The 12,911-nt window shown below is 37.5% G+C and overlaps 1 protein-coding gene across 3 annotated transcripts in view; it reads right to left on the reverse strand.

The window, feature by feature from the left end:
• The window catches only part of LOC138176059 (SRSF protein kinase 2), a 99,977-nt gene that overhangs the window by 43,020 nt on the left and 44,046 nt on the right, over positions 1 to 12,911 (reverse strand). For all 3 annotated transcript variants that reach the window (XM_069106810.1, XM_069106808.1, XM_069106809.1), the window contains exons 10-11: positions 6,607 to 6,707; positions 6,402 to 6,509 (exon numbers count right to left, since the gene is read on the reverse strand). In XM_069106810.1, the coding sequence (XP_068962911.1) occupies positions 6,402 to 6,509; positions 6,607 to 6,707 (209 nt within the window). The remainder of the gene's footprint in view (positions 1 to 6,401; positions 6,510 to 6,606; positions 6,708 to 12,911) is intronic.

A 12,911-nucleotide genomic window follows, 5' to 3' on the forward strand; every position in this document is an offset into this window, starting at 1 on the left:
AACACTTCAGTTCCTGACTGAACCTTTTACCTGGCTGAACCCCAAAGCAGGAACTCTCCCTCCTCATCTCTGCCTCCTGACCTCCAAGTCTCAGTTGAAGTCTCACCTTCTGCAAAAAGATTTTTCTAGTCTGCCTTTATTGTCTTCCCTCTGAGACCATCTCCAAATTATCCTCTCTATATTTTGTTTGTACATAGTTGCATGCATACTGTCTCACTCATTGGACTGTGAACTCCCTTACTACTACCCTCACTGGCAGATGACATCATCATCATCATCACCACCACCACCACCATCATTCTCATCATCACCATCATCATTATCTCTTTCTGTCTCTCTTGAATGAAGTGTATTCTTCCATTCCTTTCAATATACCAGAGTAATTTCTAAAAGGAAATGATACTAGAGATTTCTGCAGTAGGATTACAGCTTTTTTTGTTGTTATAAATTAGAATCTTCAAGAAATAATTTGCCATGATACTTCTGTTGCCATTTTGGTTATACAACTCATTTTCTTTTCAGTTTCTAAAAACTTGGATGTTGCATTTATGATGATGACAACCCAAGAAGATGTGGGCAGAGGATGGCAAAGGAACGGTCTTTGAACAGAAAGACTCTTAAGAAGAGGGACTGAAAGGTATAGAAATTATAGACATAATGTCATAAAAGATGGACTCATAGACTCATAAATCTGGAGAAAAACTTAATTAAATGGGGAAAAAATATTCCTCATCACACATTTTGAAGTATACTAGCATAAAAGCATGCATCAAAAATGATCCAATTTTTTAGACCATGAATAAACAACAGCAAGAAGCTCTCAGTTGAGCTCTCCCAACATTCCCCTCCAAACAACTTTAAAATAACACCTCAAATAAAATTCTGGAGTAGCAGAATCAATAAAAACTAAGGGTGAGACATTTTTTTCATCCCAAGACAACTTAGGACATAGGAAAGAGAGATTTATGACAATGGGGTAGAAGCTGGCCCAGATTCCAAGTGGATGAATGTCCCCAGTGGCGGGACTAGATGGTGGAGACAGAAGCACCGGCACCAGAAGCATCAGGAGCTCTCAAGTCAGAGACAGTAAAGGGATATGGCAACTGGGCAGAAGGAGATTACAGGGGACCTCTGTGCTAGCAGTGGATGCAGGACCAGATGTCATATGGCAATTCTATTACCCACTTCTAGCTTTGAACATAGTTCAAGGGTGGAGAGAAATACTTTCAGTCAAGAGGGAGAAAAAGTCGGGAGGAGCAATACTGCTTTTGGTCACAAGGGGAACAGGAGCCTTGAGGAATAGTATCACTTCCAGTTCCAAAGGAGCTGGGGGTTTTGAAGAGCAATATTACTTCTGGTTCCAAGTGATCAGGGACCCTAAGGAACAGTATAGTTTCCAGTATCAAGGGATCAAGGGCCTTTCTAAGGTAAGGACCAGAGTACAGACCAGGAAAGCAGTGACTTTATCTCTCCCTAGATCACACCACCGTGGAAATACCAAAAACTTTCAAACCCCCAGAACTAGCTCTGAAAAAAAGCTGTGTGGAAAAAGCCTGAAGCTGGAGACAGTGTTTCTCCCTTTTGACACCCCCTCCCACTAGGAAGAGGGCACAACTTTAATATAAAATTCAAAATCAAGAAACAGGGCGGTAAAATGAGCAAACGACAAAAAAAGAACCTGACCATAAAGTCTACTAGTGTAAAAGGGAAAATCAAGACATAAAATCAGAATACAATGAGGTAAAACAGCTACAATCAAGACCTCATAAAAATGTAAATTGCCTAGTAGTACCACATTTCCAAATGTATTACAAAGCAATAATCATCAAAACAATCCGGTACTGGCTAAGAAATAGAGTGGAGAATCAGTAGAATAGATTAGGTACAAAATACACAGTAGTAAATTACCACAGTAATCTAGTGTTTAATAAATCTAAAGACTCAAGCTTTCAGGACAAGAATTCAATAGCCAACAAAAATTACTGAGGAAACTAGAAAGTAGTTTGGCAGAAACTAGGTATAGACCAACATCTCACAGCATGTATCAAGATGATGGGTACATGATTTAGATATAAAGGATGATATCATAAGTAAATTAGGAAGCTTGGAAAAATGTACTTGTCAGACCTGTGGATAAGGAGAGTTTATGACCAAACAAGAAACAGAGAGGATCAAAGGAAGTAAAATGGATATTTTCAATTATACGAAATTTAAAAGCTTTTGTATAAACAAAACTAATGCAGCCAAAAAACTAGAAGGAAAATAGAAAACTGGGTAAAAAACATCTTTACTGCAATCTTCTCTGATAAAGAAAAGGCCTCATTTTTCAAATATATAGAGAATGGGCCAAATTTATAAGTAAACCATTCCCCAGTTGATAAATGGTAAATGATAGAACACGCAGTTTTCAGAAGAAGAAATTAAAGTTATCAATAATTACATGAAAAAATGCTCTAAATCACTACTGACTGGAGAAATGCAAATTAAAACAACTCTAAGGTACTACCTCACAGCAATCATATTGGGCAGGATTTTCAGAAGACTTATATGAACTCATGAAAAGTGGGGCGTGCAGAGCTGGGAAAACATTTTACACAGTGATGAAAGTGTGAGGATGACTGGCTGTGTTGGCTACTTTGACTGGAATGGTGGTCTAGGACAATTCCAGGGGATGCATGATAGCAGAATGCTGTCTACCCTCAGAGAGGGAAATGGTAAACCCTGAGTGCAGACTGGGATGTGCTTTTTCCATTTTCTTTGTTTTTCTTTTTTTCCTTTTTTAATCTGTGTTTTTTGTTGCTGGAGGGCTGATTTGGAGATATGTTTTTCATGACTTTACATGTATAGTTGGTGTAAGGTTGCTTGTCTTTCTTGGGAAAGGGGAAAGGGCAGGAAAAGGGGAGAGAATTTGGAACTCAGGGTTTTAAAGACTGTTAAAAAATCATATGTTGGGGCAGCTAGGTGGCACAGTGAGTAGAGCGCCGGCCCCAGAATCGGAAGGACCTGAGTTCAGATCTAGACTCAGACACTTAACACACACACACACAAAAAAAAATAGCCGTGTAACCTTGAGCAAGTTACTTAACCCCAACTGCCCTCAAAAAAGCAAAAAACAAAAAAAAATTTAATCATATGTAATTGGGAAATATTTAAAGAAATAAATAAAAATAATATCAAATGAAAAAAAGAGTTGGTGCTTCACATGTGAGATCCTAATCCAATGACTGGTAGAAACAAATCATATCAATATAGACATTTGATTCAACTCAATGAGCATTCACTAGGTACCTGTGTGACAAGAAAGGGATATGAATCTTGAAGGAGTAAAGAAAGCTAGAATGAATGGTCAGTCATACAAGGAGAGAACAAAGATATAAAAAGTCAAGGTCCCAAGGATACAAATATAAGAAACATTCTTTGCCCTCAAGGACAAATTCTACTGGTCAGAGTGGGGAACAACATGTACATGAAAAAAATAAAATATATACAAGTAAATACAAAGAAATTTCAGAGGATAAGAAAAAGTCTGATGTAGGAGGCTCAAGGGAGGTACGGATTCCATGGGGAAGAAACAAGGAGATAATCACATTCTAAGCATGGGAATGCAAAACCACATAACTGGGAGATGGAATACTGGACAGGGAGAGCAACAGATGGGCCGGTCTGGCTGGAATGTGAAATTTCTGAAGAGGAGTAATGTGAAATCAGTCTGGACAGATAGGCTAGGATCTATCTTTCTGTGAAACGCTTTAAACAACAAAAAGAAGAGTTTGAATTTAACCTAAAAGCATTGGGAACTACGGAAAATGCTTTTGTAGGAGATGAACATGGTCACAACTAAGCAGTAGGAGCAGCAATAGCAGGGCTCTGAATAATGCCTCTGGATGAGGTGAGTTCCTCTCCTGAAAGAGGGGAGGAAAGAGTGGTATAGGTATCTTGATGGAAAAAGAAAAGTTTTGGAATAGATGGATTAAAGAAGACAGACCAATAAGGATGCTGTAGTCTACATGACAGGCGATGAGAGCCTGAACGGTGCCAAATGACTGAATACATGCAGATCTTTTATATGGAAAAGATCTTATAAAGGTAAAATTGATAAGACTCATGACTTATTGGATATGGGAGGAAGGGAAGATGAGGGAGAGTGAAGACTCTGATGTTACAAATCTAAATAACTATAAGGATAGTGATCCTCTCAAAAGAAATAGGCATGTGAGGAAGGGGGTGGATAGGAGAGAGATAATGGCTTCTAATTTAAACATGACAAGTTTGAGATGCCTAAAGGATATCCTAGTGGTAATATCTAGAAGATAGTTGGAGATGTGGGACTAAAGTCTAGAAGATAAATGGGAGCTGTATACAGAGACATAAAAGTAATGGGGGCTGATATGTTCACCAACAGATATAAAAAGAAAGAAGACCTAAAACAAAATTCTAGGATACACTGATACAGCAGGAAAGAGATACAAATCACGAAAGGAAAGAAGGCTAGAAGGAATGGTCACAAACACCAGGAGAGAGCAAAGACATGAAAATTCAAGTAAAAGATGTACTCAGGAAAGGGGGGGGATCAAAACTGTCAAACACTTCACAGAAATCAAGAAACATAGACAGTGAAAATATCATAGGATTTAGCAACAAAGAGATTGTTGATAATCTCAGAAATTACAGTTTCCATAGAGTGTGGGGTCACAATCCAGTACAGAGGAGGACAAAGTAGAGGCAATGAGATGTAAATAGCTTTTTCTTTGAGTTGGCTGTCAAATGGAGGAAATATATAGGATGGCAACTTGAAAGGACAGCTGAGTCAAGTGAAGATTCTTTCAGGTTGAGGGAGATATAGGAAGATTTGTGGACAGCAGATAAGGCAGGAGATAAAAGGAAACTGAAATTTGGAGGGGGGATGAGCAAAAGGAAGGAGGAAACAAGAGGGGATGGGATCATAGGCACAAGCAGAAAGGTCAATCTTAGAAAGACAAAGGCCTGTCTCTTTATCTAAGACTAAAGAAAATGAGTTCAAGAAAATAGGAGATGATGTTGAGAGGATATGGGGTACACCAATGGGGAAAAGAAGAAGCTTACAATAAAGAGCCTCAATATTCTTAGTAAAAGATGAGGTAAGTTCCTCTCCTGAAAGAGGGAAGGAAAGAGTACTATAAGTATCTGGATGGAAGAAGAAAAGGTTTGGAATAGAAGTTCTAAAGTGTGTAACAGGGAGTCTATCAGAAAAGAATAAAAAAGACTGTTGCACAGCAGCAGTTGAGATTGGATAACAAATTTATAATAGGTCCATTAAATACAATTGTGTGACCTGAAGCATTTAGTAGCACATGAACAGGAATGAAGAAGGAGGGTGCTGGCAGTAATTCAGAGTTGGGGTTTAGAAATGGATAAGGCAGGAAGTATCTCTTTAAATGTCTAAAACACTTAATAGATGCTTTCTTATTCATTCATTTATTCATCCATCCAAGGGAGCAATATGAATTGTTCAAAAAGCAATACTGGAGCCAAATCATGGAGAATACTAATGGCAGGTTGAGGAATTTGTATAACAAGCCATATCATTTTTTTAAACCAAAAAAGGAAAAGAAAGCACTGTTTCATCTTCCCCAAACCCACAAAGTAGGCATACCCAAAATAAATCCTTATTTCTAAACCTTAACATAAAAAAGATAATTCAGTAAAGTATCACTTGTGCCCAAATTACAGTTTTCAGTGTAGACCTTGGATAGTGGTAACAGAAAATCTTAATCCTTACAGCTCTTCAGAAGCCAATATGAATTGAAATGGTTATTAATCACTGGAGAATAGTCTTTAGACATAATATCACAATCAATGATAATATGAAGTCCTTGACAAAAAAGAGAGTGTCTTCCTTTAGGGAGACACAAAACAATCTTTAAAAGAAAGCAGCATGATGACAGACAAGAAGAAAGATCACAAAGGTTTTGCTCAGGATTGTGGGCTCAAATTACATCACAGTCCACAAATAACAACACTGTTAACATTTGTCAAAATGGAGTTTGGGAATGGTGTTGGAGGGATGGCAGCAAATCTATTCTTACTTAATGGAAAGCAAGACAGACAAATATTGTACAAGATACAAGATGGCAGAGAGAGCTACGATATTCTTTGGACTCAATCTGTAAATTCATCAATGTGTGAATGAATTCCCTCCACTAAGACATACTTCAATTGCTCTGTAAATGTGAGTTCAAAGAAAGAATATTTCAAATTCTTCCTCAACATCCTGTTCCAATGCATAAGATCCCTTAAAATAAAGAAATCCTCTTGCAATCTGTGGGACACTGTCATTAACAAATGGGAAGCTCTGTCTTTAATGATCTCAATCAAATGAATTACTAAACTTCACACACTGAAATGGTGAAGTGTCTTCTTACCATACATGCTGTACTCCAAATATCAGCAGGTGTACTGTAGCCAGCTCCTATTAAAACTTCTATGGACCTATACTGACGAGTCTGAATATCCTCTGTGAAGTGCTTGTGCTGGAATGGAAAGAGCAGCATTAAAGATGTTAAAAAATAAAAACTCCAAACAATCAACAATCACCAAAATATGCTAAAAGAGATACTCCCTACTTACCACCCAGCAAGCATTTCCCAGATCAGCAATTTTAACTCTAATTTTATCTGCATTCCTTGGATCCAGGGGATTCACCAACAAGTCAGCAGCCCGGGTTTTTGCTGGCATAAGCAAATTGTAAGACAGTAATTGTGACAAGTCATTTTCGATGTCTGAATAAAATTTTCATTTCTAACCAATCTGAATTCAGGGGAGGTTGGGGATGCTCTAGGAAATAGAAAGATTAAACACATCGATCGGTCCTGTTTTGGAATATCCACTGGGATCACAATACCATTTGGTCACAATGGAAGATCTTGTTTTACTCCTGATCTTTCCCCAGTGAAAGACAAGAAGTTGGTGTGAGATCTCTGATCAGCATGCTGATTCAGTATGCACTCTTATAGACAGGATAGGCTTCCTTCTACATTTTCTGCTCCAAATTTCTAACACCAAGGGGTTAATTCCTCAAGAAATTGGAAAAAATTAGGTAGAGCACTCTCTTTGTTAGATACCACTGATACTGAAACCATATATATAGGCATGGTTTATCTCCCTTGCCTTAGTGGTATAATATTAAATTAACGGACAGTGAGGAACTTTTGAGATATATGAATGAGACGTATGATATAACATTGTACATTCCTTACTATCAACCCCTATCCTGATATGAATAATCAGAGTTCAGGAAGCAATAGATAACCTAGGCTTTTTCAATATAAATTTCTGAATGCCTTTTTTTTTAGAAAAGAGAACATTGCTTATTAGAGATTGAGACCCTCATGTAAAAAGGACCCTTTTGTTTCACTGAAAACTAGCACTTACTCAAGAATTCATTAGATAACCTTTCTCTAGAAACACTACCAATAAACATTCTGATTCATGAAATTTAAAAATAAGTTTTCAATAACTTAAAACCATTATTTCCAAACAGGTTCAGGTCTGACCTTCTTCCCTTAACACACATCCACACTGACAACAGGATTATTTTTACCCAGATGTCTCACTAGCTATTAAAATGCAACATTGTCAAAGCCAAATTAATTACCATTTGTCCTAATCTTGCTCTGTTTGTCAATCAACAAGCAATTGTTAAGTGTTAGGAACTGTGCTAAACACTAGGTTTACCAAAAGAGGCAAAAGGAAAGTCCCTGACTTGGAGGTACTAACATTTTAATAGGAAAAGACAACAAGAAAAAAGTATACATACAAAACATATACCATGTAAATGGAAGATAATTATAGAAAGACTATAGCAGTGGGGGAGCAAAAGGAAGAAAGGGCTCGAATAGGAGATGCGATCTGAGCCTTAAAGGATAGCCAAAAGGGAGAGGGGAGAGCATTCCAGGAATGTAAAACAGGTGGTGGAAAGGAACAGAATTTAGAGACAGTTTCTAATATGAGAAATATCAAGGTCAGTGTCAGTGGATCAAAAGGTAAATGTAGAGGAATAAAAAGCAAAAAGACTGGAAAGTAAATAAGGGTTTAAATGACAATGGGCTTTACATGTCAAACAGATTTGATCCTAGAAGGCAGCTGCTGGAGTTTATTGGGGGCTAGGAATAATATAGTGAAACCTGCAATTTAGAAAGGTGATTAAGATAACTCAGTGGAGGGATGGGCTGGAGTAGTAAGGAAATGTGAGGCAGGGAGACCAACCAGAAGGCTACATAGTCATACAGATTATGAGATAATGAGAATCTGACAGGGCTGGATGCTGTGTTAGTGAAGAGGACATGTCTCTATATACATAAAGACAAAGATTTGAAAACAGATTGGAGATGTGAGGTAAATGAGAGTGAAGATTCGAGGGTGAATGGCTAGAATGAAAGGAAAGCTGAGCATGCCCTCAGTGGTAATGGGGAAATCTGAAATAGGGGGAAAGATAAGTTCAGTTTTGGACATCTTTGATTTGAACATGTTAAATATGTTCAGTTAAAGAAAAGGCAGTTGATGAAAGCAAAAGAGGTCAGGAAAAGGGCTTAAAAGTATAGATCTGAGAATCATATGCATAAGGATGGTCACTGAAGCCATCAGAACTGAAATTACCAAGGAAGAAAGTAGACAAGGAAAAGAGGACTTAGGAAAGACTCTTGGGGGACACCCAGGATTAGTGAGAATGACATGAACAAAGACCCAAAAAAAGAGACTGAGTAAGAGCACTCAGACAGATAGGAGGAGAACCAGGAGAGAACAGTGTCAGGAGAACTTAGAAAGAATATCCAGGAGAAAAACGTTATCAATAATATAATCAAAGGCTACAGAACTATCAAGAAGAATGTGGATTGAGGAAAAAGTCATTAGATTTGGCAATTAAGAGATCACTGGTAAATTAGACAATTTTCTTTTGATTATATGAACAAGATGGAGGACTAAACATTTTCTCTGATTCCCATAAGCTCTTAAACCTCTCCAAAACAGAAATCCAAAGATAAAGCAAATTCAGGACTAGGACGCCTAGAATCCAAAAGAAAGTTAAAAAACAAACTATGAACTAATATTTACTGATCCTAAATCTCACTAAGCACTCCTCTCCCACCTCCTACACTACTTGTATCAAGGCTGCGATAGCAGACCCAAGGACTTATAAAACTAACCCCCACACCAGAGCTCTCCCTCCTTTTTTTCCAGTGCTATAGAGATGCCAGCTCTAAGTTGCGGAAAATTTCTCAGGCCTTAATAACCAGCTTGGACACAGTGTTTCAGCAGCCCAGAATAGCAATCTTTCAAGCACCAGTGAGGCAAAATTTTGAAATTGGCAATCCTGGGGAAAACAGCACTTCAAAATTTTGAACTCCTGGTTGTTGGTCAGAGAATGAAGGAACAGAGGAAGTGGAAAAGGTTAGACAGAAAAATGTGTGTGTGTGTGCGTGTGTAGCCTGGGCAGTACTCCACCACTCCACCAAGCCTAAGGAAAGGAGTGAATACAGGACTGGGGCCAGTTCTGACCATCCAAAGCAGGTGGGGCAGAGACCTAGGTTGGTGAACTATAAATTGTGCAGTACAGGAGGTGGCAGATACTTTAAGATCCAACTCCCAAGAAAGTCACTATCAGAAGGGAGAGAGCACATATGTGATAAGGTAAATAAGGGGAGAAGTGAGTTAAATTACTTAAGATTTCAGGAAGAACATTCAAAGACTTTGAACATAAATATATATAAACATATACAAGTATATCAAGCAGGAAAAACAGTAACAACAGAAGGAAATATCACATCCAGATGTATTAAACTATTTCAAGTATCTGTGAATGCAAAACAAAGGAAAATCAACCAACACTTGATGAGACAGCCCTCTGAAACGTGATGCTGTTTCTGAGTGGTTTAAAAGAGAAATGAGAATAATGAAAACAGAATTTAATGGCCTGCACAACATAAATAATTACCAGAATAGAAAGACTTGAATAGGTAATGGCAATCCCCACCAAAGAAAAAAGAGAGTGAATAACAGAGTAGGAATACAAATTCATATATGTAAAGGACAACCTTAGAAGAAGAAAAGCAAAAACAAGAATGTTAAAAGAAAATATGTTCACTGTGCAAACAAAACATCATGATCCTGAAGACAGACCTAAGGATCATAGTATTCCAGAAAAGCAGGTAAGATAAAAAAACCTCATCATAATAAAAGAAATTATAGAAGAAAATTACTTATAACTAAAGAGAAAATAAAATTCTGATCAAAAGAATTCAGATTGCCTCCAGAAAAAAAAGTCAGCAAATTTCAAGACACAGTTTTACCACTCAACTAACAAACAACAAATTTTGCAAATTATCAGGAGAAACACTTTCAAATAAAAGGGAAAGGACATTCAAATAATGCAAAACTATTCTGAACCTCCTAGAAAAAGGAGGAGGAAATGAGATAAAGGAGTTCCAAAGATCAATGGAGCTCAGGATGCAGCCCAGGATGACCTCTTCTGCAAGCATGAGTTTAGCCATACATAAAAAAAGATGGATGTTTAAAAAAAAAAAAAAGAATTTGAAACATTTTTTTTTAAGAAAGAAAATCAGAATGTAAGAGATTTACTTTTCAAACAACCAAAACAACAGACATATAGGAGGAGTGAATATATGCAGTAGGTAAGCAGCAACAGTGGCAGAGAGACCAGTAACATAAGGAGAGAGGGGTGAAGGAAGAAATGCGGTAGAGGTGACAATGAATAGACAGATATGAGGCATTATGGACAGAACCTACCAGCACCTTGCTACAAGCACATCAATATTTTTTTGTCAGGCATTACAACATGGTCGGGGTACATAAAAGGTGAAAAGGGGTGCAGGGGATTAGAGGGGAGTGTGTGAAGTGCTAGCAAGGAAGGGAAGGTGAGCTCTGTGGTCCCAAAAAGAGAAGAGACTCTAAAGGAGTAAGTGCTCCACTGTCATGTACTCTTTGCCCCAAAATCTCCAGTAGCTCCCTACAACCTCTTGAAGAAATGTCAAATTCCTTTTCCTAGCATTTAATGTATAATTTATAATCTCATACTATTTTTCCAGACTTCCCTTATATCTGAGTCATATTCTGTGCTCTACTCAAACTGGCCTACCTTCTATACCCCAAAGCTACTTTATGCTTTCCTACTTCTGTGCCTTTTGCTAATGTTGCTCCTTATGCCTAACCTGTCTTCTCATTCCCCTTCTCATCTTTTGGGCTGCTTAGCCATCCTTCAAAGAGCAACTCAAATAAAACCTCTTATATAAAATTTTTCCTAATTCTCCCTTGCCCAGAAGTGGGAAACACTTTCCTCTTTTCTCTTACAAAGCACTTTGTTTTGGAGCTCTCCAGTGCTGTGTGTTATAGTTATCTATGTTTGCATGCCATTCTTATTCCTTAATCATAAGCTCTGTTAGGCAGGAACCACATCTATCTAAATGTTCCATTTTTTCCATATATTAAGTATTGTGCTCCACAAACAATAGATGTATTAAAATATTTGTTTAATTAATAAGCAAATGTATATGAACTATGCATTCAAACGTTTATTATTATTAGCAGAATAGTTTTGTTGAGAGCATGTGATTCTTGAATTGCAGCCATGATTAGAAGTTGGAATATGATGGCTATTGTTATATGTTCACAGAGATGTCATAGACCATTTAGTTCAACCTCTTGGCTTTATAAATGAAGAAATTGAGGCCCAGAGGGATTAAAAGCCTAATTGATGGCCTGACTGCCCCACGTCAAACAGGTGATAAGCAGCAGAACCAGTGTAAAATTCAATCAGAAATATTTGATGACTGCACTGAATGCTGGCTTACAGTCTAAAAAATAGTGTGGGGGTGGCTAGGTGGCCCAGTGAATCACTGGCCCTGGAGTCAGGAGGACCTGAGTTCAAATCTAGACTCAGACACTTGCCACTTATTAGCTGTGTGACCTTGGGCAAGTCACTTAACCCCAACTTCCCTGCCTTTCCCCTCCAAAAAGCAAAAAAGACAGAAAGAAAACATTTTTTTAAATGCTGTGCAAATCTCCCTAAAGACTCAGTCTCCTATGTTTATCTTCTTGCCAAGTGAGGCAGGTTAAAGTAACTTAATCTGAAGAAACAGGTCCCCACTAGTGATGTGATCCAACAATAAAGCTCCTTCATCAGAGATTGACAGAGAGAGAAAATGAATAAAAGCAAATTCTGCAATTCCTGAAGAATTCCAATGAAACTGTCTGATGAAATAAGAAACTGAAGCTACTGACTTTATCATGTACTTGGGTTTTTCTTTTTCCTCTCTTCCTCAATAACCTGGAGATTTCATTTATTTTCTACATTGACTTCATTAATATGGGAACCTCCTTAACTGGGCAGATCCCAATTCAGCCATCCTCACATCTGATGACTCATATCTGACTTCCCTACTATTACAGATGATATATACAGATGATCTTAGCTATACACTTGCAGTTATAGTAAACTGCTACTCAATCTTCATAAAATAACAGCCAAGATCATAGATTTTAGACTCTAGAGCTATAACCATAGAAATTATCTTGTCTATCCTTTTAATTTACAAATGAGGAAACTCAGGCACAGAGAGGTAATGTGATTTGCCCAAGGTGACACAGGTACTAAAAGCAGCAGCCTTAGGATTTGAACTAAAGTCCTACAGTTTCAAATTCAGTACTCTTTCTGTCAACTGTATTTAATACAATTAAACTATGAGGAAAAAATATGAATGGTGACAGCACTTTCATAATCTGATTACATATCTTTCAGTCTAATTGTAATCACTAAACAAATTATCAAAGTATGATCATATTACTAATAACTTTCCAGTTAAAAAGACTAATAAAGTGAAAATTATCTCAATGTGAAATTCTTTCCAAACAGTGCAATA

This window comes from Petaurus breviceps, unplaced genomic scaffold (assembly GCF_028583685.1).
Source record: "Petaurus breviceps papuanus isolate PSGF00001 unplaced genomic scaffold, PetGlider_PUasm1.0 80, whole genome shotgun sequence".
Taxonomy (NCBI): domain Eukaryota; kingdom Metazoa; phylum Chordata; class Mammalia; order Diprotodontia; family Petauridae; genus Petaurus; species Petaurus breviceps.